Raw genomic sequence first — 22612 nt, 5'->3', positions numbered from 1 at the left:
GCATCTCCTCTCTACAGCTCTTATATCATTACTTTTCAAAAAGCAAAAATTGTTGAAAACAACCAAGTAAAACCAAATATCATCCCTTCAGTAGAACACAGCAGAGTCAGTAGGTGGGTGCTCGGTGCATACACTGTGCGGGGAGGGGGGCGGGGGCTCGGTGCATACACTGTGCGGGGACTCGGTGCATACACGGCGCGGGGAGGGGGCTCGGTGCATACACTGTGCGGGTAGGGGGGCGGGGGCTCGGTGCATACACGGCGCGGGGAGGGGGCTCGGTGCATACTCGGCGCGGGGAGGGGGCTCGGTGCATACACGGCGCGGGGAGGGGGCTCGGTGCATACACGGCGCGGGGAGGGGGCTCGGTGCATACTCGGCGCGGGGAGGGGGCTCGGTGCATACACGGCGCGGGGAGGGGGCTCGGTGCATACACTGTGCGGGTAGGGGGGCGGGGGCTCGGTGCATACACGGCGCGGGGAGGGGGCTCGGTGCATACTCGGCGCGGGGAGGGGGCTCGGTGCATACACGGCGCGGGGAGGGGGCTCGGTATATACACTGTGCGGGGAGGGGGCTCAGTACATACACTGCGGGGACTCGGTCTATACACTGTGCGGGGAGGGGGAGTGGGAGGGGGCTCAGTACATACACTGCGGGGACTCGGTATATACACTGTGCGGGGAGGGGGAGGGGGCTCAGTACATACACTGTGCGGGGGCTCGGTATATACACTGTGCGGGGAGGGGGAGGGGGCTCAGTACATACACTGCGGGGACTCGGTATATAGACTGTGCGGGGAGGGGGAGGGGGCTCAGTACATACACTGCGGGGACTCGGTATATACACTGTGCGGGGAGGGGGAGGGGGCTCAGTACATACACTGCGGGGACTCGGTATATAGACTGTGCGGGGAGGGGGAGGGGGCTCAGTACATACACTGCGGGGACTCGGTATATACACTGTGCGGGGAGGGGGAGGGGGCTCAGTACATACACTGCGGGGACTCGGTATATAGACTGTGCGGGGAGGGGGAGGGGGCTCAGTACATACACTGCGGGGGCTCGGTATATACACTGTGCGGGGACTCGGTATATACACTGTGCGGGGAGGGGGCGGGGGCTCAGTATGTACACTGTGCGGGGACTCGGTCTATACACTGTGCGGGGAGGGGGAGGGGGCTCAGTACATACACTGTGCGGGGACTCGGTATATACACCGTGCGGGGAGGGGGCGGGGGCTCAGTACATACACTGCGGGGACTCGGTATATACACCGTGCGGGGAGGGGGAGGGGGCTCAGTACATACACTGCGGGGGCTCGGTATATACACTGTGCGGGGAGGGGGAGGGGGCTCAGTACATACACTGCGGGGACTCGGTATATACACTGTGCGGGGAGGGGGAGGGGGCTCAGTACATACACTGCGGGGACTCGGTATATACACTGTGCGGGGAGGGGGAGGGGGCTCAGTACATACACTGCGGGGACTCGGTCTATACACTGTGCGGGGAGGGGGAGGGGGCTCAGTACATACACTGCGGGGGCTCGGTATATACACCGTGCGGGGAGGGGGAGGGGGCTCAGTACATACACTGCGGGGGCTCGGTATATACACTGTGCGGGGAGGGGGCTCAGTACATACACTGCGGGGGCTCGGTATATACACCGTGCGGGGAGGGGGAGGGGGCTCAGTACATACACTGCGGGGACTCGGTATATACACTGTGCGGGGAGGGGGAGGGGGCTCAGTACATACACTGTGCGGGGAGGGGGAGGGGGCTCAGTACATACACTGCGGGGGCTCGGTCTATACACTGTGCGGGGAGGGGGAGGGGGCTCAGTACATACACTGCGGGGACTCGGTATATACACTGCGGGGAGGGGGAGGGGGCTCAGTACATACACTGCGGGGACTCGGTCTATACACTGTGCGGGGAGGGGGAGGGGGCTCAGTACATACACTGCGGGGACTCGGTCTATACACTGTGCGGGGAGGGGGAGGGGGCTCAGTACATACACTGCGGGGACTCGGTATATACACTGTGCGGGGAGGGGGAGGGGGCTCAGTACATACACTGCGGGGACTCGGTCTATACACTGTGCGGGGAGGGGGAGGGGGCTCAGTACATACACTGCGGGGACTCGGTATATACACTGTGCGGGGAGGGGGAGGGGGCTCAGTACATACACTGCGGGGACTCGGTCTATACACTGTGCGGGGAGGGGGAGGGGGCTCAGTATGTACACTGTGCGGGGGCTCGGTATATACACTGTGCGGGGAGGGGGTGGGGGCTCAGTATGTACACTGCGGGGGCTCGGTACATACACTGTGCGGGGACTCGGTATATACACTGTGCGGGGAGGGGGTGGGGGCTCAGTATGTACACTGTGCGGGGAGGGGACTCGGTATATACACTGTGCGGGGACTCGGTATATACACTGTGCGGGGAGGGGGTGGGGGCTCAGTACATACACTGTGCGGGGACTCGGTACATACACTGTGCGGGGACTCGGTATATACACTGTGCGGGGAGGGGGTGGGGGCTCAGTACATACACTGTGCGGGGAGGGGGCGGGGGCTCAGTTTGTACACTGTGCGGGGACTCGGTCTATACACTGTGCGGGGAGGGGGAGGGGGCTCAGTATGTACACTGCGGGGGCTCGGTACATACACTGTGCGGGGAGGGGGCTCAGTACATACACTGTGCGGGGAGGGGGTGGGGGCTCAGTACATACACTGTGCGGGGAGGGGGTGGGGGCTCAGTACATACACTGTGCGGGGACTCGGTATATACACTGTGCGGGGACTCGGTATATACACTGTGCGGGGAGGGGGCTCAGTACATACACTGTGCGGGGAGGGGGTGGGGGCTCAGTACATACATACGGATATATACTGCTCTTTGCAGCCATGAAAGAGAGTCCCGAAGACTGTGTTGCTTGCCCAGTGCCAGGGTTAAGGATATCTTCTCGCGGCTGGAAAACAACTTGGAGTGGGAGGGGGAGGATCCAGCTGTCGTGGTCCATGTAGGAGCCAACGACATAGGCAGAACGAAGAATGAGGTTCTGCTGAGGGAGTTTGAGGAGTTAGGGTCTTAATTAATAAGCAGAACCTCAAGGGTAATAATCTCTGGATTACTACCTGAGCCACGCACAAATTAGCATAGGGTCAAGCAGATCAGAGTGTTAAATGCGTGGCTCAGAGTGGTGTGGGACGAAGGGGTTTCAATTTATGGGGCACTGGCACCAGTACTGGGGAAAGAGGGAGCTGGTCCGTCAGGACGGGCTCCACTTAAACCAGGCTGGGATCAGCGTCCTGGTGAATCAAATAACTCAGACTGTAGATAGGGCTTTAAACTAAAAAGCAGGGGGTGAGGTCATGTGAGGGGAAATTTAGAAATCTACAGAGACGGGCCAAGGCAATAGAGCCGTGTAGCGATTTGGGTAAAAATCAGCAGAGTGCGACAGGAAGGGACAGTGTGTTTAACAGCAGCAGTGCAGCAGAGAATTAAAGTCAAAGCAGGAAGTAATGGTAATAAATTTAAATTAAAGGCTCTTTATCTGAATGCATGAAGCATTCGTAACAAGATAGACGAACTAGTGGCACAAAGAGATAAATGGGTTTGACCTAATAGCCATTACAGAGACATGGTTGTAAGGTGACCAAGGTTAGGAACTAAATGTTCCAGGGTACTTGAAGTTTTGAAATGATAGGCAGAATGGAAAAGGAGGGGAGGGGGAGGTAGCCCTAATAATAAAGGATGACGTAAGGACAGTGGAGAGAAAGGATCTTGGCTTGAAAGATCAGAAAGTAGTATCAGTATGGGTGGAGATAAGGAATAACAAGGGGCAGAAAAAAACTGGTGGGAGTAGTATATAGGCCCCCCAACAGTAGCTATACCATTGGACAGAATATTAATCAATAGTAGGAGCTTGTAACAAAGGTAATGCAATAATCGTGGGGGACTTTAATCTTCATATAGACTGGACAACTCAAATTGGCAAAGGTAGTCTGGAGGATGAGGTCATGGAATGCATAGGCAAGTCACTCAAACTTAATGTGAAATTCTAAGTCTGAAGCGAGAGTCTTAAACTTAAATAAAGCCAATTACATAGGTATGAGGGGTGAGTTGGCTTTGGCAGATTGGAAAAATAGATTAAAAAGGTATGGCGGTAGATAAGCAGTGGCTAGCATTTAAAGAAATATTTCATAATTCTCAACAAAAATACATTCCATTGAGAAACAAAAACTCCACGGGAAAAGTGATCCATCCGTGGCTAACTAAAGAAGTTTAAGAATAGTATTAGATTGAAAGAAGAAGCTTATAAAGTTGCGAAGAATAGTAGTAAGCCTGAGGATGGGAGAGTTTCAGAAACCAGCAAAGGATGACCAAAAAAGTGATAAAAAGGGAAAAAATAGAATGAGAGAAAACTAGCAAGAAATAGAAAAGCAGATTGTAAGAACTTCTACAAGTATGTAACAAGGAAGAGAGTAGCAAAAGTAAACGTTGGTCCCTTAGAGGCTGAGACGGGAGAAATTATTATGGGGAATAAGGAAATGGCAGAAACGTTAAACAAATATTTTGTATCTGTCTTCACAGTAGAAGACACAAAAAGCATACCGAAAATGGTGGGGAACCAAGGGTCTAATGAGGGTGAGGAACTTAACGTAATTAATATAAGTAGAGAAAAAGTACTAGAGAAACTAATGGGACTAAAAGCCGACAAATCCCCTGGACTGGACGGCCTACATAAGGTTCTAAAAGAAGTGGCTGCAGAGATAGTGGATGCATTGGTTTTGAGCTCCAAAATTCCCTAGATTTTAGAACATCCCAGTGGAGTGGAAGGTAGCAAATGTATTCAAGCAAGGAGGGAAGAGAGAAAATAGGGAACTACAGGCCAGTTAGCCTGACACCAGTCGTTGGGAAAATGCTGGAATCCATTGTTAAGGAAGTGGTATCAGGGCACTTAGAAAATCATAACATGATTAGGCAGAGTCAACATGGTTTTATGAAAGGGAAATCATGTTTGACAAATTTATTGGGAGTTTTTTGAGGATGTAACTAGCAGGGTAGATAAAGGGAAACTGGTGGATGTAGTATATTTGGATTTCCAAAAGTCATTCGATAAGGTGCCACATAAAAGGTTATTACACAAGATAAGAGCTCATGGAGTTGGGGGTAATATAATAGCATGGATAGAGGATTGGTTAATGGACAGAAAACAGAGTAGGGATAAACGGGTCTTTTTCAGGTTGGCAGGCTATAACTAGTGGTGCCGCAAGGATCAGTGTTGGGGTCTCAGCTATTTACAATCTATATTAATGACCTAGATGAAGGGACTGAGTGTAATGTATCCAAGTTAGCTGACGACACAAAGCTCGGTGGGACTGTAAGCTGCGAGGAGAATACAGAGTCTGCAAAGGGATATAGATAGACTGAGTGAGTGGGCAGTAAGGTGGCAGATGGAGTATAATGTAGGGAAATGTGAGGTTATTCACTTTGGTAGGAAGAATAGAAAAAACAGAATATTTTTTAAATGGTGAGAAACTTTTAAATGTTGGTGTTCTGAGAGATTTGGGTGTCCTCGTGCAAGAAACACAGAAAGCTAGTATGCAGGTACAGCAAGCAATAAGGAAGGCAAATGGCATGTTGGCCTTTATTGCAAGGGGGTTGGAGTATAAGAGTAAGGAAGTCTTGCTACAATTGTACAGGGCCTTGGTGAGACCACACCTGGAGTACTGTGCACAGATTTGGTCTCCTTATCTAAGGAAGGATATACTTGCCTTGGAGGCGGTGCAACGAAGGTTCACTAGATTGATTCCTGGGATGAGAGGGCTGTCCTATGAGGAGAGATTGTGTAGAATGGGCCGATACTCTCTGGAGTTTAGAAGAATGAGAGGTGATCTCATTGAAACATACAAGATTCTGAGGGGGATTGACAGGGTAGATGCTGAGAGGTTGTTTCCCCTGGCTGGAGTGTCTAGAACTAGGGGGCACAGTCTCAGGATAAGGGGTAGGCCATTTAAGACTGAGATGAGGAGGCATTTCTTCACTCAGAGGGTTGTGAATCTTTGGCATTCTCTGCCCCAGAGGGTTGTGAATACTGAGTCTTTGAATATATTCAAGGCTGAGATCGATAGATTTTTGGACTCTAGGGGAATCAAGGGATATGGATATCGGGCAGGAAAGCGGAGTTGAGGTCGATGATCAGCCATGATCTTACTGAATGGCGGGGTGGGGGAGGAGCGCGCGGTACAGACGCCGTGTGGGGAGGGGGCGGACGCTCGGTACAGACGCCGCGCGGGGAGGGGGCGGGCGCTCGGTACACTGTGGAAAAGGGGCGGGTGCTCGGTACACTGCGGAAAAGGGGCGGGTGCTCGGTACACTGCGGAAAAGGGGTGGGTGTTCGGTACACTACACGAGGAGGGGGCTGGAGCTCGGTACATACACTGCGGAAAAGGGGTGGGTGCTCGGTACACTACACGAGGAGGGGGATGGAGCTCGGTACATACACTGCGGAAAAGGGGTGGGTGCTTGGTACACTGTGCGGGGAGGAAGTGGGTGCTCGGTACATACATGCTGCTTAATTAACCAAGTCACACGGTCCTTTTCCGCACAGTGTACCAATGGATTCAAAAAGGGAAGATCCTGCTTTGAGGAACTAACAGCCCAAGTGGACTGCGGAAGAACCCACTGACATGTTGCAGCTCGACTCCTAAAAGGCTTTTGCAACGTCCCACATGAAAAGGTAGGAGTTAAATTCAAAGCTACAGGGATTCAGGGTACACCCTAGGAGTGGATAAGGAAGTGGCTGCAGGGTAGAAAATTGAGTACTCGTTAAAGGGGCTATGTTGGGGTGGGGTGTCTCAAGAGTTGGTGTTGGAACCAGTACATTTACTAATTTGTATAAATTTACACTTGATACCAAACTAGGAGTCTGTGAAATCAGGAGAGGCAGCTCAGAAATTTCAAAATGAATTGGACAAAATTTGTAAACGAGAAATATAGGATGATGAAATATAGTCAAGACCAGTACAAAGTACAGCATATAGCAAAGAAAAATAGGCAATGCATTTCCTTTAGAAATGGTATTGAAATAGCCAAGAAAGAAAGTGACCCATGAGTCTTCGTAAACATGGCACTAAAAGTCCAATCAATATAGAGCAGCAATCAACAAGGCCAACATAATATTCAACTGCACAGCCAAAACAGTAGAATGCAAGTCAGAGGATGTATTCCAAACTTTCCAGGCTACATCTTGAAGACTACAAGGTGACGCGAGAGTGATTTCCCTCCAGATCAAAGCAGCATTTGACAGAGTATGGCACCAAGGACCCTAGTAAAACTGAAGTCAATAGGGATCGGGAAGCTCTCCACTGGCTAGTCAGACCCAGCACAAAGGAAGATGATTGTGGTTGTTGGAGGCCAATCATCTCAGCCCCAGGATATCGCTGCAGGAGTTCCTCCATCATAAGGTTAGAAGTGGGGATGTTCGCTGATGATTGCAGAGTGTTCAGTTCCACTCAACTCCTCAGATCATGAAGCAGTCAGTGTCTGCATGCAGCACGACCTGGACAACATTCAGGCTTAGGCTGATGAGTGGCAAGTAACATTTGCGTCACACAAGTGCCAGGCAATGACCATCTCCAACAAGAGAGAGTCTAGCCACCTCCCCTTGACAGTCAATGGCATTACCATCGTTGAATCCCCTACCATCAACAATTTCAGGGTCAACACTAACTAGAAACTTAACTGGACCAGCCACAAGGGCAGGTCAGAAGCTGAGTATTCTGCAGCGAGTGATTCACCTCCTGACTCCCCAAAGCTTTTCCACCATCTACAAAGCAGTCAGAAATGTGTTGGAAGACTCTCCACTTGCCTGGGTGAGTGCAGCTCCAACAACACAAGAAGCTCAACACCATCCAGGACAAAGCAGCCTGCTTGATTGGCACCCCATCCACCACCTTAAACATTCCCTCCCTCCACCACTGACACACTGTGTACAATCTACAAGATGCACTGCCAAGGCTTCTTTGACAGCACCTCCCAAACCCGCAACCTCGGCCACCTAGAAGGACAAAAGGAGGTGAATGGGAAACCACCACCTCCAAGTTACACACCACCCTGACTTGGAAATATATCGCCATTCCTTCATCGTCGCCGAGTCAAAATCCTGGAACTCCCTCCTCAATAGCACTGTGGGAGTACCTTCACCACACGGACTGCAGTGGTTCAAGAAGGTTGCTCACCACCCACCTTCTCATGGGCAATTAGGGAAGGGTTATAAATGCTGGCCTTGCCAGCAACACCCACATTCTGTGAATGATTTTTTTTTAAACCCAACGCTTGTCCCTTTTTCATTTCAGATACTCAAGAACTGGAAGCTGCCTAGGCAGCTAACAAGAGGAAAGTGAAGATAAAGGGACACCGTCACTCGATTTCACAGTCACAGCCACTAGCTCAGATACAGATACTGCGTGTAATTTAGAGAATAGCATAAAGGTGGGATTCCGCATGTGGTGAGACACCGTGCACAAGTGAGCTGGAGCCAGGGCTGGGGGAAAAGGATAGTGCAGATGCCAGCTCTCTGGAGGATGAGGTCGCACATTAGTTCCGCTGCAGAGGACTCAGATGTGGACTGCGATGGGCAGGCTACAGAGGCGGCCAACGGGTGTACACACCTAAATGCCCGGTGCCCTGGGAAGCCTGCATTCAATGTCGAGGAGCATGGAGGAATCCAGCACCAACTTGCCACAGGGCTTTGCGCAGAGCTTGGAGCCCATCCTTTCCAACATGGAAAGAGTGGCCACCTCCATCAACACACCTGTGGAGCCAACCATGATGCAGCGTCTGATGACCAACATCTCAGCTTCCATTGCTGCGCAAGCAGCATCCACCCAACGTCTGAGTGGAAGCTCAGACTGCTGTCATGGAAGCTCAGACTGCTGCCATCATGGCTCTGAATACCAGTGGGCAAAAGGTCTTCCAGGGCACCACAGCACTCCTGCCAGCTGTTCTCCAACAGATCTGCTCCTTAAAAACCCTCTGAATATGGCATCCTGCTGAGAGTCCTTCTTCCCCCTCCTCCCTCTTCTAGCAGCTTCTCCTGCTCTGCGTGGCCTCTATTCATTCTCCCAGTTATGCTCAATGCCAAGAGGAAACCCAACTAGGCCATCCATGTCTAGAAGCAACTGGTTTGTGCACAAGCCTTTAAGTCACCAAAAAAGTACTTCAGCACCAGCCAGACCACTCCCTGTTGACTACTGAAACTTTTAACAAGTATGGAAAAGTACCAAAACACACAGAATTGCAGCAACAGCCAGAAGAAATAATCCTGCAACTAACCTGTAAGTAGTTCGTGATCCCTTTAAATAGCACTGTGGGTGGGGGGGGGGGTCCTTCATGCTGTTTAACACATGTTCAGCTGTGCTAGTATAAGATAGGGAGTAGGATGGAGCATGGAGCTCCAAAATGTCAGAGCTGGCGTCAAATCATTGAAGTTATGATCTGCCTGCTCTGCATGCTGCTGGTGGACGATAGGTGCTTGCGTGCACACGCAAACACTTTCATGAAGATGGCGTCTGGCGCACTTCCCACCGGAAGTGTGCGCATGCGTGCCACGGGCACCATTTTTGTCGCTTAAGGGGCCTCTTAACTCCCAAAAAGCAGGCGCTACAGAGCTCAATTTTGCCCCCCCCCTTATCTTTATTAATAAAAGTTTCCATAACTTTACCCACAATGGGAGTGGGCCTTTGGCGTAGCGGTAGCATCCCCGCCGCTGGGCCAGAAGGCGTAGGGTTTCGAACCCTGCTCCAGACAATCCCGGCAAGTGGAGTCGGAGCTCCGGCTCTAAATTCTGGGTTGACATCCAGCGGGATACTTGCGTCCGTGGGTGGCCCCTCCCCCTGGTATGGGTTGTGGGAGCCCGTAAAACCCTCCCGCCATAGGACTAACCACCCTAATGGCTGATACGAAGATGGTTACGGTCACGGAAGGAGCGTTAATCGCGGCCAGAAATCCTTCCACCACTTCATACAGTTCCCCAAAGGGAACAGTGTGAAGACACGTACGACGACGACCCACAATGGACTTCAAACTCACTGGTCAGTAGTTTCCTGCATCAGTTCTGCTACATTTAAAAAGAGTAACATCTGCCTTTCTCCAGGCCCCAGACACCTCTCCAGTATTCAGTCATTTCTGCAAGATTTGTGCCAGAGTTCCTGCAATTTCCTCCCTTTGTTTCTTAAGTGTCTTCAGTTGCATCTTATCTGGCCCGAGATTTATTTACTGCAAAATTGTACAGTTGTTTGGAAACCATGCTGGTAGTAATGTGAATAATGCCTTCTGCAACATCCTCTAGTTCCCTTTCCAGATCAAATATTTAACCGTCTCCTTCTTGGTAAAAACCGAGACAAAAAGCTTATTTAACACTTTTGCAGCGGCTTGCGAGACTTCAAATATATTTTTGATGAACAATTCCTTTTGTATTTACAGTTATTGAAGTACATCGGGTCCTGGTAACAAAGGTCATTTATCAGAGTACATCTGGAACCTTTGACTAAATTTAGTCAGGCCAGAGAGCTTCTAGGGTTGGTGAGAAAAGGCAACAACTGCTATACAAGAAAATGATTTATAGTACAGTATATCAATTGCTGCTTTCTATTACAAGGAGCTATCCAAACTTGACTACCTTAAATATGTACGTTGGGATACTGCTGTGTTTGTTCTACTACTGTTTAATGCATTTGTTTGGCATAAAAGCCTAAAATAAGCTCTAGTGTAGTGTTATTCTGCTGCTAAAGTCTAGGAGGATCCTGTGAAGCCATGGGACAGTACCACTGGCTGAATTAATAAGAGGCTTCTATGTTCCATTACCTGAGCATGCTACAAATTTTACCTAGATAGAAGGGCAACTGAAAACCCTCTGTGCCATACGTGAACCCTACATCCCCAAGATAGTAGTCTGAAACATGGAACTCAAAAATATCTAGAATTGGAAAACAGAGGCAGCAGAAACCCCAAAGCGTAACATCCTTTGGTTAATGAAATAAGGTGGCAACTCCTGGGAACTCCTTTTCAGCTCCAACCACACTCGGGTTTATATGGGCCCGTATTTTCCGCGGGCGGAGGCCTGCGATCTGGAAAAATCTGCGCCCTTACTTGAGGGCTCCTGGGACACACACGCTTCCGCTCCTGGGCCTCACCAAACTTGAAGTGCGCAGGGCCCACGTATCCCAGAGGCGCATTTAGTTCGCAGCGTCCCTGGGATCATGTGGGCTATGGGGAGCTAATCACAGAAGGGAGATTCCCTTCTTACATTTGACAGGAAGACCTGTCAAATATATGAATGGAGATCAATGAAAAAATAGTAAAACTTTAAATACATTTTTTTTAAAAATCACATTTTTAAAATGATTTGAAATTACAATAAATTAAGTATTTTAAACAAAAACTTAATTTTTTGAAAAAAATTAAAGTTTTTACGGGGCTAAAAATAAACTTACCTTTTTTTTAAAAAAGTATTTTTAAATGATAAATCAGTGAATTTTTTTTTTTTTTTTAAAACTTTTTTTCAACTCTTATCCTGGGAAAAGCAGACCTTACACCTGCTTTTACCAGGCGTAAGAATTGTAAGGGGTTTCTGCGGGTGGAGGGTCTCCAGAAAGCAGAACTATCCGCCCACAGAGGCCCTCCTCCAGGGCAGCCAGAGGATCTGTCAAGACCATTCTTGACAGGTTGGAAATGCAGATTTTCAGCCACGCGCTGTGCATGCCTGAAACCGGCATTTCCGATGTCCCTATGGGTGGGTACACAGCGCATGCCCACCCAAAGGGATCGGAATATCTGGGCCATGGCCTCAGTGAAGCATGTCTACCTGGCCCATCTCAAATCAGACCAATAACATATATAGAGCTTAACTGTACAAGGTTATACATCTCATAATGTAACTTCCCCAGTATATATCTACTGCCAAGGTTTACTGGTTGCATCAAAGAGCAAGGTTCAATCTAGACAGGAAAGTTCTTGCATTATTTACCTGAGCTGACATCTGTGTGGTGGACATGTGCAGAGTTCCTTAGCATGGTACAGACAAACCAGCTGGTTGGATTTACAAAGGCATGAGACTGCAGACAAGAAACAAGTAGTCTTGCACTTTGCACATTGTCGCTCATCATCAGGCAATAACTCGAACTTCTCCCTCACAGAATCAATTACTCCCTAGAATGAGGAAAATAGATTAATTCATTTGTGAAAATTTATATTCAGGTTTAATCTGACCTTCAGTTATTTCCACAGAGTGCTCAGGTCTGTTAACAGATGAGCAGAAAGGGCCCATGTCATAGTTCAGATTTTATGTTCAAGACCAGAATAAACCTATCCTGAAATATCCTAAAAGAATCTGTGAAGAGGAGCTTCACAGACAGCCTATCAAAGCTGTGAAACATTCTGCCAGAATGTCCCATTCACAATTCTAACTATCTGCTAATTCATCACAACCCAGCACATCAGAGGATGAACCAGTGGTGTTTGTAGGTATGGAATTACCTGACAATTGTTGAAATTAGAAGGTCCGCAAGCATTTTAAAAACATGTCAGAAAACAAAAACTTTAATTTTCATATAGACTGGACAAACTCAAGTCCATGATTACTCTATTATGCTTGTTACATGTGCCTCTTAATTTCCTGATTTATACTGTGCCCAACACTTCAGCTATCATTAGGGGGGCCCATAAACTACTCCCACCGGTGTTTTCTGCCCCTTGTTTCTTAGCTCCACCCAAAGTGATTCTACATCTTGATTTTCCGAGGTAAGGTCCTTTCTCTCCACTGTCTTTAGCCCACTGTTTCGCAGGGCTATCAACCACCCCTTTCTTTTCCATTTTGCCTAACTTTTCTAAGTCAAGTATCCTGGCATATTTAGTTCCCAACCTTGGCCACTCTGCAACCATATCTCCACAATGGCTATTAGATCAAACCCATTTATTTCTATCTGTGCTATTAATTCATCTATTTTGTTGCGAATGCTTCGCACAAATATAGTGCCTTTAGCTTTAACTTTTTTCTATTTTTCCCTGATGTCACCTTAGTCACTGATGCCCTATCCCTTCCTGACTCACTACTTATTTTTACCCAAATCACTACTCTGTTCTACAGTCTTGACATTTCTCTTACGTTATCCTTTCCTGAATCCTCAGGACAGAGACACAAATTGGGAAGTGGGATGGCGGAAGGTGCTTTTCTTTTCCTGCTTCCCTTCAAAACTGAATCAGTTGAATACTGGTACAGCTTTGAGTGAAAAGAAGTGCCCGTCTCTCTCCCGATGGCAATGAAAGACTGTGTATTCAGGTTCATCATTTTTAGTTTTAGGCACTGGGCCAGAAAAACCTTCCAAGTTGACTTCTACTGGTGTCCTTTCGTCAAGGATGGGAGGATCTCTGTATCTTTGGAGGAACTGAACTTGGGCATTGTATTGTACAAATACTAATTGTGTGCTATTACCTATTTTTTTCCCTATTGGTAGAAAGTGCAGAAGGGTTGGTAAACATCAATCACAGATTTATAGTAATTGGCAAAAAAACGAGAGGCATGAGCGAGTTGATAATCTGAAATGCACTGCCTGAAAGGGTGGTGGCAGCAAATTCAATAATAACTTTTAAACGGTAACTGGATAAATAGTTGAAGTGGAAAACTTTGCAGCGCTGTGGGGAAAGGGCAGGGGGAGTGGGACTAATTCGATAGCTCATTGAAAGAGCCAGCACAGGCACAATGGGCTGAATGGCCTCCTTCTCTGCTGTAATCTGAAGCACAGGAGTTTCAGGAATCCGGTCTACCATTACTGAGGAGTGTGGGAAGAAGAAGAAAAAGAAATCTGCTTGGTTTCAAAAAAAAAATCCCCTTCTTCTACCTGCAAGTCTACCAAGATCACTTGGGCTTAGACTTTACCTGCTATTGAGACAGCAAATAGCCAAAATTCTCTTTTGGCTATAGTTTTATCCTTTTTTCAATATAGAAACCCTGAAGCCTCCGTAAAGGGCCTGGTTATGTGAAAGGTACAATAAAAGTACAACTCGTTGTAAAACAACTTTCTCATTTCTCCAGTCTTCACCCTGCATCCTATTTCTCTCCGCTCATACTGGCTTGCTATTCAACCTCCCCACCTCCTCCCCCAAATGAATCTCATTTCACATTACATTTGCTTTTGATTGTTTTGGAAAATAACTTGGATAATTTGTTATAAACTTGAATCTGCTGTAGATAGCATCTCGGGCTCAGAGTGTCAGGTGCTAGGTGCTCCCGTAAGCAATCTATGAATCTTACTTTTGTGGGAGTTGACTCACATTGCTTTACATCTGCATGTACAACACTGTGGCCCGGGAGCGTTAACAATAGTGTCTCTTGTGACGTGAATTACAGATTGATATCTTTTGCAAGTGCACTTTTTCAATCTTTCTGAAGGTGCATTGAGCAAATACTTGGAAGAGTGGAGGCCATATATAAATTGTTAAGCTACTTTATTCCACAGTAAGGTGAAAGCACAGAATGGCCATTATGTCCAGACTCACTTACTTCAATCAGTAACCACTAGCATGGCTGCACCACCGGGGCACCATGTCTGCAGTGTGTACAGTCTACAAGATGCACAGCAGTAACTTGCCAAGGCTTCTTCGACAGCACCTCCCAAACCCGCGACCTCAACCACCTAGAAGAACAAGAGCAGCAGGCGCACGAGAACACCACCACCTCCAAGTTCCTCTCCAAGTAACGCACCATCCTGACTTGGTCCCACTCTTCATCATCGCTGGGTCAAAATCCTGGAACTAATTGCCTAACAGCATTGTGGCAGCACCTTCATCACATGGACTGCAGTGGTTCAACAAAGCGGCTGACCACCACCTTCGAGGGCTACTGGGATGGGCAATAAATGCTGGTCTTGCCAGAGATGCCCATATCCCCAGAAATTATTTTTATTAATTTATTTTTTAATTAAAAAAGGTACAACTTATATTTGTATAATACAAAATAAAGAACCTCCATGCTGGCCAACATCTATGGGTTGTCTTTTGCTATTCGGGTATTTTTAATCTAAAAGCACTAAAATAATTTAAATAATTTCTGCCGTCACTGAGATAAAGTAGTTTCACAATTTAAGAAAAAAATTCCCAATGGCAATTAGGATTTGGAGTAGCATTCAAAGTGCACATCTATGGAGATACTTTGTAAATGAACCAATACAGTTGACTTTTTCCATTTGCTTTGTTTCATAGTAATATAATAAAAAATAGAACATTAACATTTCAGGTTACTCATTTATCCCGGCACATTCAAGTAAAAGATACAAAACAGATAGAGCCAGCATATTTTCACAAACATTGGCCATGATTTTGTGGTGGTAATGACGGCGAAACTGCTGCCGTTTTGCCACTAATCGCAAATTCCGGGCCATCAAGGTAAAGACGACTTTTTTTCTTGTAGCCTCTGCCCACAGACCATCTACTATTCAAAATTGGCTAAGTACGCCATCACAAACATCAATGTAATCACGGGCTCAGACCATTTAGATTTTTTTCTTAAATTGTGAAACTTTCTCCCAGTGCCAGCAGCAATTATTTAAAAATTATTTTAGTGCTTTTTAAAATGTCTCCTATCTCTGAGACTGCACAAACTTCTTTCACATAAAATCCATAGTGTAGGCCCACAGCATAAAACTACCCATAATTCAAAACCATTTTGCTAATTTCCAGGATAACTGGAAGACTTGCAGTAATGCAGTATAGGTTGAGGACTAATGTAAAAAATGTTGGGTCAGTTTAAAGGAGCCTTACTCTGCATTTAACTGACTTGGAAGCATTTAATAGGATAGTTGAGGAAAAGCTTTACTCTGCATACTTGACCCAGGGGTTTCATGCTGAAACTGGCTACTTAGGAACAGTCCTTATGTTTTCCAGCATAAAAATGCAACTAGTAAAATTTGCAGCAACTTAATATTTGGAAAGCACCTCTAATATTAAAAAGCCTCCGAAGACACTTAAAGAAAGGCATAGAGGAAACAGACACTCAGACAGGAACAGAGGGATTAAGAGAGGTAACCAGAAGCTTATTGAAGAGATGTATTTTCACAGAATCACAACAGTGCAGATAGAGGCCATTTCGGCCCATCGAGCCTGCACCGACACATATCCCACCCGATCCCCGTAACCCCACGTATTTAATCCCCCTAACACTAAGGGTCAATTTATCATAGCCAATCAACCTAACCTGCACATCTTTGGACTGTGGGAGGAAACCGGAGCACCCGGAGTAAACCCACGCAAACACGGGGAGAATGTGCAAACTCCACACAGACAGTCGCCCGAGGCCGGATTCGAACCCGGGTCCCTGGCGCTGTGAGGCAACAGTGCTAACCACTATGCCACCGTTTTTAAAGGAGGCAGAAGTTGGGTGGAGCAGGAAAATTCTAGAGGATAGGAACCAGGCAGCAGAATACTCAGCCATTAATGGTGCAGCAAATGGAAAGGGAGGAATGCACTGAAGGGTTAAGTTATAAGAATGGATTATTCAGAGGAGGACCCTGGGATACGTAGGCCTCGGCCTGCACGTACCCGGAGGCGCCCAGGATCACAATTCTCCATACCTCCCGGGCCACCAGGTAAATTCGTAGATTTTTTGCAGGTCGGAGGCATCCGCCGCGGGAAGTCTCTGATCACAAATTGTGGGCCAATGATTTTAAATTTGATGTGCTGGGCAAACAGAAAGCCAGGGTAGGTTAGTCAGGACACGAGTATAGTGGAGAGGGACTTAATAAGGGACAGGATGCACATGGCAGAGTTTTACACAAGTTGGACTTCATGGCCAGTGGAGGATGGCAGGCCAGCAGGGGGCATGTTTGGTTGAGCTTGTAGGTGACACACAGAGGGATTCAACAGCAAGGAGACCGAGGCTGGGGCAGGAGCAGAATGTTGAGGTGGTGAACAGTCCTTGTGATGGAAAATATCAATAAAAGGACCTTCTGTATTATAAATACTTATTTTCTGTAACTCACCATTTTGCGAACTGCTTCCCGCAATTTCTTCTCCTCGTCTATCATAACGATCATATCTTTATAGACAGCAGACGCCAAAACGACATCCAGATCCTTTGACTTAGATGCCATCTTACAAATCATCTCATCGTGAGAGAAAACACAGTAACGGTTCAGGAGACGATAATGTTCCACACACTGTCGGCCCATTGGCAGCTGCAAGACAAACACACTCAGCAGGACACACTTCTCAAACAGCAATTAAAAAAAACATTCCAGGGCAGTGTTGGCAACAGTGTAATAGTCTAGGAGCAAAGACTTTGAGCCACAAATCGATGTGCACTATAAATGTTCGTCTGAGGGCTCCAAAAACATTTCAGCTCCTGGTTTTAATACTCGATCAAGGAGATATATTAATGTAACAAATATATTCCATTTAATTGAGATTATTCATCCAGATTTTAAACTATAAATTACCGGTTTTTCTTTATACAGTATATGAAGAGTCAGAAAGACTTGCTCTGCATTTTCTCCATACATGAACTGAATGAGCACACTTACCCAGTCCATCGTGCAGAAATTCACTGCTTCTGCAAAGTTGAAGCCCTGGTTAAAGCCACTGTGATAGGCTCTAGGGAATGTGATGACAAACTCCCCTGCACACTGATTAGTTCTATAAACCTGCATTGAGAAAACAGATATTGTTGGCAAACATCAATTTCAACACACCACAATCAACATGGTAAAGGACAACAGCCAACAAGATTTATGCCTACAATTTCTCAGTTTTGGATCCAATCTATACATGGGTAAGTTTCTGAAACCAGATCTTATAAATTAGAGCAAAAATACATTTGATGAATTAGAGAAAATGTTTTCCACTGAATTGTTGTATAATTGAAAATGTTACATTGGATCCTTGTGTGACCCGAAGTTCTGTTCCGGTATCAATATCAATTCAACTCATAAATTCACAGAGTTCCATACAAAATTTCCAATGCTGTTTCTAGCCAACAGCTACAATCAAACAGTAAGGTAATCAGGGACAACAGATACCACGCTTAATTGTGTATCGCTCTTTACAACGTTTGGAATTTGTGACACTACTTCATGGTCAGTGCTCTCTTTACTGTGTTTTAATTTATTACCCAGTGTTGCATGTCTCACCTGCACACAGTTCCTAGACAATAAGTTAACCAATGGCTCAGAATGCTTTACAGCGCAGAAAAAAAACCAAATTTATTTCTGATTTTACCAGTTTCCTTATATCTTTCTTGCTGAAGCAAACTACCCGTTATGACCACTGCACTCTACTGTGCAGTTGTGGGAAGTGTGCTTTTAACTAAAGGGCATAAATCTTAAAATCTTTCTTGCATCCATTGTAGAAATAAAACACACAACAGGAAATAGTACAATACTGGCTTATTTCATTGCTAGGAAAATACTCTGAACAGACATTTGAAACAAACAGTAACATGTTGCTGTCCAGGGAGTCTCCTTGGGTTCAAGGATACACACATTTAAAGGCAATTTATTTGTTGATAATATTTCAAACCATGGAAGTGAACTCTGATTGACTCCCACTTTTGGGGTATTAAAAGAGGCAATATTAATTTTTCCCCCCAGGTCTGGTTGCTCGAATAATGAAGTCTTCCTGCCAGCAGGCAAACATCTGTCTTCACTTAATGTTTGATGCTGAATTCCATAACTTTTGATTTCAAAAACATAATAAGCGATTGGCATTTTTTTCAGTCCTTTTCAATTCATTAGATAAAAAGTGGTCAGCAACAACGTCCTACCATGAAAGAAAGGAGTCCTATCTTAGTCCCTTTTTCCTTTTCTGCTGACAATGTTTTGCACAGTGCTGTAGTTACTATCGCACTGACCATAATCCAGCTCAACTTGCCTAACCTGCTTTGATTTTCTAATGAAACACTACCCACGTCTGCAAACCACACCTTTTCAGCTCCTATCATAGTTTTAGCACATGTACTTATTTTTAACCGAATTTGTCCAAAATTGTCATGCAGATTTGATTAGCAATTTTTGTGATGTTTGTTATGAGCAGAACAATGATGCTGTGCAGAGAAGGCAGAGTGTCGTTTTGTTGGTTACGTTTAGTGTAGTGGTTGCAGCTGGAGAGGACTGGTTAGCATTACTTTAGTTGTGCTGTTATTGTGATATGTGCATATGCTGGACAGCAGGATACCTATCTCGTGTTCACAGGCTGGAGCACTAAATGTCAAATCATACTATCGAGTGATAACCATATGTCACTGCCCTGTCAACAAGCTTTGGGAAGAACAGACAGACTTACAAAAGCAAGTTAGTTTTATGTGGTTAAAAAAAACTACGATAGAACAAGAGGGACACAAAATAAAAAGAGAGAGGAGGCAGAATGAGGGAACTAAAACAGCTTCGAGTTAAAGAGAGTTACAAAAGTCAACAGTAAAAAATAAAGTCAGTAGACAGGTGGCAGAGAGACAACTAAAAGGTTAGAAGGTAGGTGCTAGGTTAGGAAGAAATAGCTATTCGTGAAGGAGACAAAATGCAGAGGAACAGAGCAGTGAACAGCAGCAAATTGAACAATATCTACATTAAGAGCAGAAGCACCAAATATGAATAGCTGAAATAGAAAGAGTCAGAGGAGAGGGAAAAGGATGCAGAGGGATACGTATGTGTGTACACACACGCACAGCACTTGTCTACAAATAAGTCGAAGTACCAGTAAAGAGGAACATTGCAAACAGAGAGCAACCCCAAAAGTGATGACTTGAAATTCAGTCCAGCGCATTATAAATCTAGTTGTCAGTACTGCATTGTAACCACATTATGAATATTCATATTGATAAATACTATATTTTAATGGCCTGTTCAAAGCTGATATTTAATTAGTAAATAAGTAAAAAATTAATATATTAAGTCACTACATTTGCAGTACTGTAATATACTCCAAGACAAACCACTGAAATAATAGCGGGATTGATAAAAGTTGTTGATCTTGCACAAAACAAGCCAGTCCAATCAGTGGGTTTGCTCCTCTCCTTCTGCAATTTGGCACAGAAATTTGAATTTGATTATTTTAGGTTTTAAAATCCTACATTATCTTTGCTTGCCTGCAGTCATTCTTGAATGCATACATAAATTAATATTGCACCTGATGACAGTAAACATCCATGGACAGTCTTTTTCTGCAGGGGTTCAGTGAAAGAGGAAGAGGTTTTAGCACTGTATGGAAGATTTCCATTATTTTATCTCAACATGCAAAAACCAGAGGGGAGTCCATGAAAGGCTGAATAAAGAGACTCTCCCGATGCTAGTAGTACACAATTAGTCAGATTGAGACAGCAATCACACAAAATTAATTAAGTTCCCCAACGCCATTCTTATGGTGATCCACATAAGTGGGGGAAAAATAAAATAAAATCTATATGGAAATGCCACAAAGGTGTCTCATCCACAAGACTGGTAGGCGAAAAGCTCCTGAAATGGACCAGAACTTGGCTGAAACAGAGGAGGTCAAAGGGTGGTTGTACACTGAGCTGGAACAGCATGAAAGAAGGTAACCAGTGAGTACCTCAGGGATCAGTCCCAGGTCAGTTACTGGTTACAATGTCATTAAATGTGAATAAAAGTAATCACAAGACTGGGAAAAAAATAACTAGAAGTAATGCAAGTTAAATCGCATTATTGTACAGGACATGACACAGGAGGTGGATTTGGGGGTACTGGTGAATAGATCACAATACAATGTCTGGCAGCAGTAAAGAGTAAATAGGATCTTGGACTGTACAACCAGAGGAACAGAGACCAAATCGCAACAACTGGCATTTATATAGCACCATTAGTGTAGGAAAGCAAGCCCAATGTGCTTCACCAAAGCGTAATCAGACAAAAATTGATGCCAAGCCAAAAAGGACATCGGGAGCGATGACAAAAAGCTTGATCAAGGAGGTGGGCTTTAAGAAGGCTCTTCAAGGAGGAGAGGGAAGTGGAGAGGTTTAGGGAAGGAATTCCAGAGTGTAGGTCCTAGACGGCTGAAGGCACAGCTGCCAATGGTGGGACGAAGGGAGGGGAAGTTGCACTTAATCAAAGTTGGAGGAATGCAGAATGCTCCGAGGGGTGTAGTGCTGAAGAAGATTAGAGATAGGGAGGGGCAAGACCATGGAGAGATTTAAACACAAGGATGAGAATGTTAAATTTGATGCATTGGGTGACTGGGAGCCAATGTAGGTCAACAGTCACATGGGTGATGGGTGAGCAGGACTTAAGTGTGGGTTAGGATATAGGCAGCAGAGTTTTGGATGAGCTAAGGTTTAGAGGGTAGAAGGTGGGAGGTCGGTTTGAATAGTCAAGTCTGGAGGGGACAAAGGCAAAGATGAGAGTTTCAGCAGTAGCAGACAGGTGATGTTAGAGGTGGAAGTCGGCAATCTTTGTGAGGATACAGGGATGGAAGCTCAGCTCAGGGCCAATAGCATTGTGAGGTTGCAAAGTCTGGTTCAACCTGAGACAATGGCTGGGGAGCGGTGGAGAAGGTATGGTGCTTGTGGCAGGGGCCAAAGACGACGACATCAGTCTTCGCAATGTTTAACTGGAAGAAATTGCGACTCATTCAAGGCTGAATGTCAATAAGTAGTCGGACAACAGAGACACTGGAGGGGTTGAGGCAAGTGGTGAAGTAGAGCTGGGTATTGGCAGAAACCTGACTCCATGTCTTCGGATGATGTTACTAAAGGGTAGAATGTAGATGAGGAAGAGGAAGGAGCAAAGGAGAGATCCCTGGGCAACTTCGGAGACAACGGTGCCGGTGCAGGGGGAGAAGCCATAGCTGGAGATGATCTGGCTACAAATGGATAGACAAGAGTACAACAAGAAGGGTCGTTCCACTGAGCTGAACAACAGAGAAGCGACGCTGGAGGAGGATGGTATGATCAACTGTGTTAAAGAGTGCAGAGAAGTTGAGAAGAACAATGAGGGGGGGGATAATGCACCACGGTCCCAGTCAAAGGATGGCATGTGTGACCTTGGTTAGGGCTGTTTCAGTGCTGTGCCAGTGGCAGAAACCCGATTGTCGAGTTTTAAACATCAAGTTGCGGGAAAGATGAGCATGGATTTTGGAGGTGACAACACATTCAAGGACTTTGAGGAAAGGGAAGTTGGAGATGGGGTGCTAGCTTGCAAGGATAGATGGGTCAAGATTGGGCTTTGAAGAGGGGGATGATGACGGTGGTTTTGAAAGAGAGGGGGACAGCACCCGAGGAGAGGGAATCATTTACAAGATCAGCTGGCATGGGAGTCAGTTTAGTGGGTATATGCTGAAGACAGCGTGAGGTGGGTCTCTGACAAGGTGAGCTCAGAGCAGGCACAAGGGAAGATAGAAAAACAGCGCTTCAGGTCTAGGACAGAGGAAATTGAACAGATGTAGTCAATTGTAATGACAAAGAGGACCATGAGCTCCTTACACAGAGGTGAGGGTGGAGGAGGCAGGGGAGGAGGGGTTTAAGTAGGCTGTTGCAAATGTTCCCTCTAAGCTGTGCGGCCACACAGCAATGGGAAAGGTCCCGCGCAGGCTGCTTACTGGCTTCAGCATTG

The 22612-nt window shown here is 46.1% G+C and overlaps 1 protein-coding gene across 2 annotated transcripts in view; it reads right to left on the bottom strand.

Moving 5' to 3' along the window:
• LOC147105378 (lysine-specific demethylase 5B-like) overlaps nucleotides 1-22612 on the bottom strand; it is a 169953-nt gene that overhangs the window by 77388 nt on the left and 69953 nt on the right. For both annotated transcript variants that reach the window (XM_086011674.1, XM_086011675.1), the window contains 3 exons: nucleotides 17582-17701; nucleotides 17042-17236; nucleotides 12037-12218 (listed from right to left, as the gene is read on the bottom strand). In XM_086011674.1, the coding sequence (XP_085867800.1) occupies nucleotides 12037-12218; nucleotides 17042-17236; nucleotides 17582-17701 (497 nt within the window). The remainder of the gene's footprint in view (nucleotides 1-12036; nucleotides 12219-17041; nucleotides 17237-17581; nucleotides 17702-22612) is intronic.

This window comes from Somniosus microcephalus, chromosome 18 (genome assembly GCF_052327205.1).
Source record: "Somniosus microcephalus isolate GS21.2 chromosome 18, FLI_Smic_1.0, whole genome shotgun sequence".
In the NCBI taxonomy this organism is placed as follows: domain Eukaryota; kingdom Metazoa; phylum Chordata; class Chondrichthyes; order Squaliformes; family Somniosidae; genus Somniosus; species Somniosus microcephalus.
This window is presented reverse-complemented; position numbering and strand designations above follow the sequence as displayed.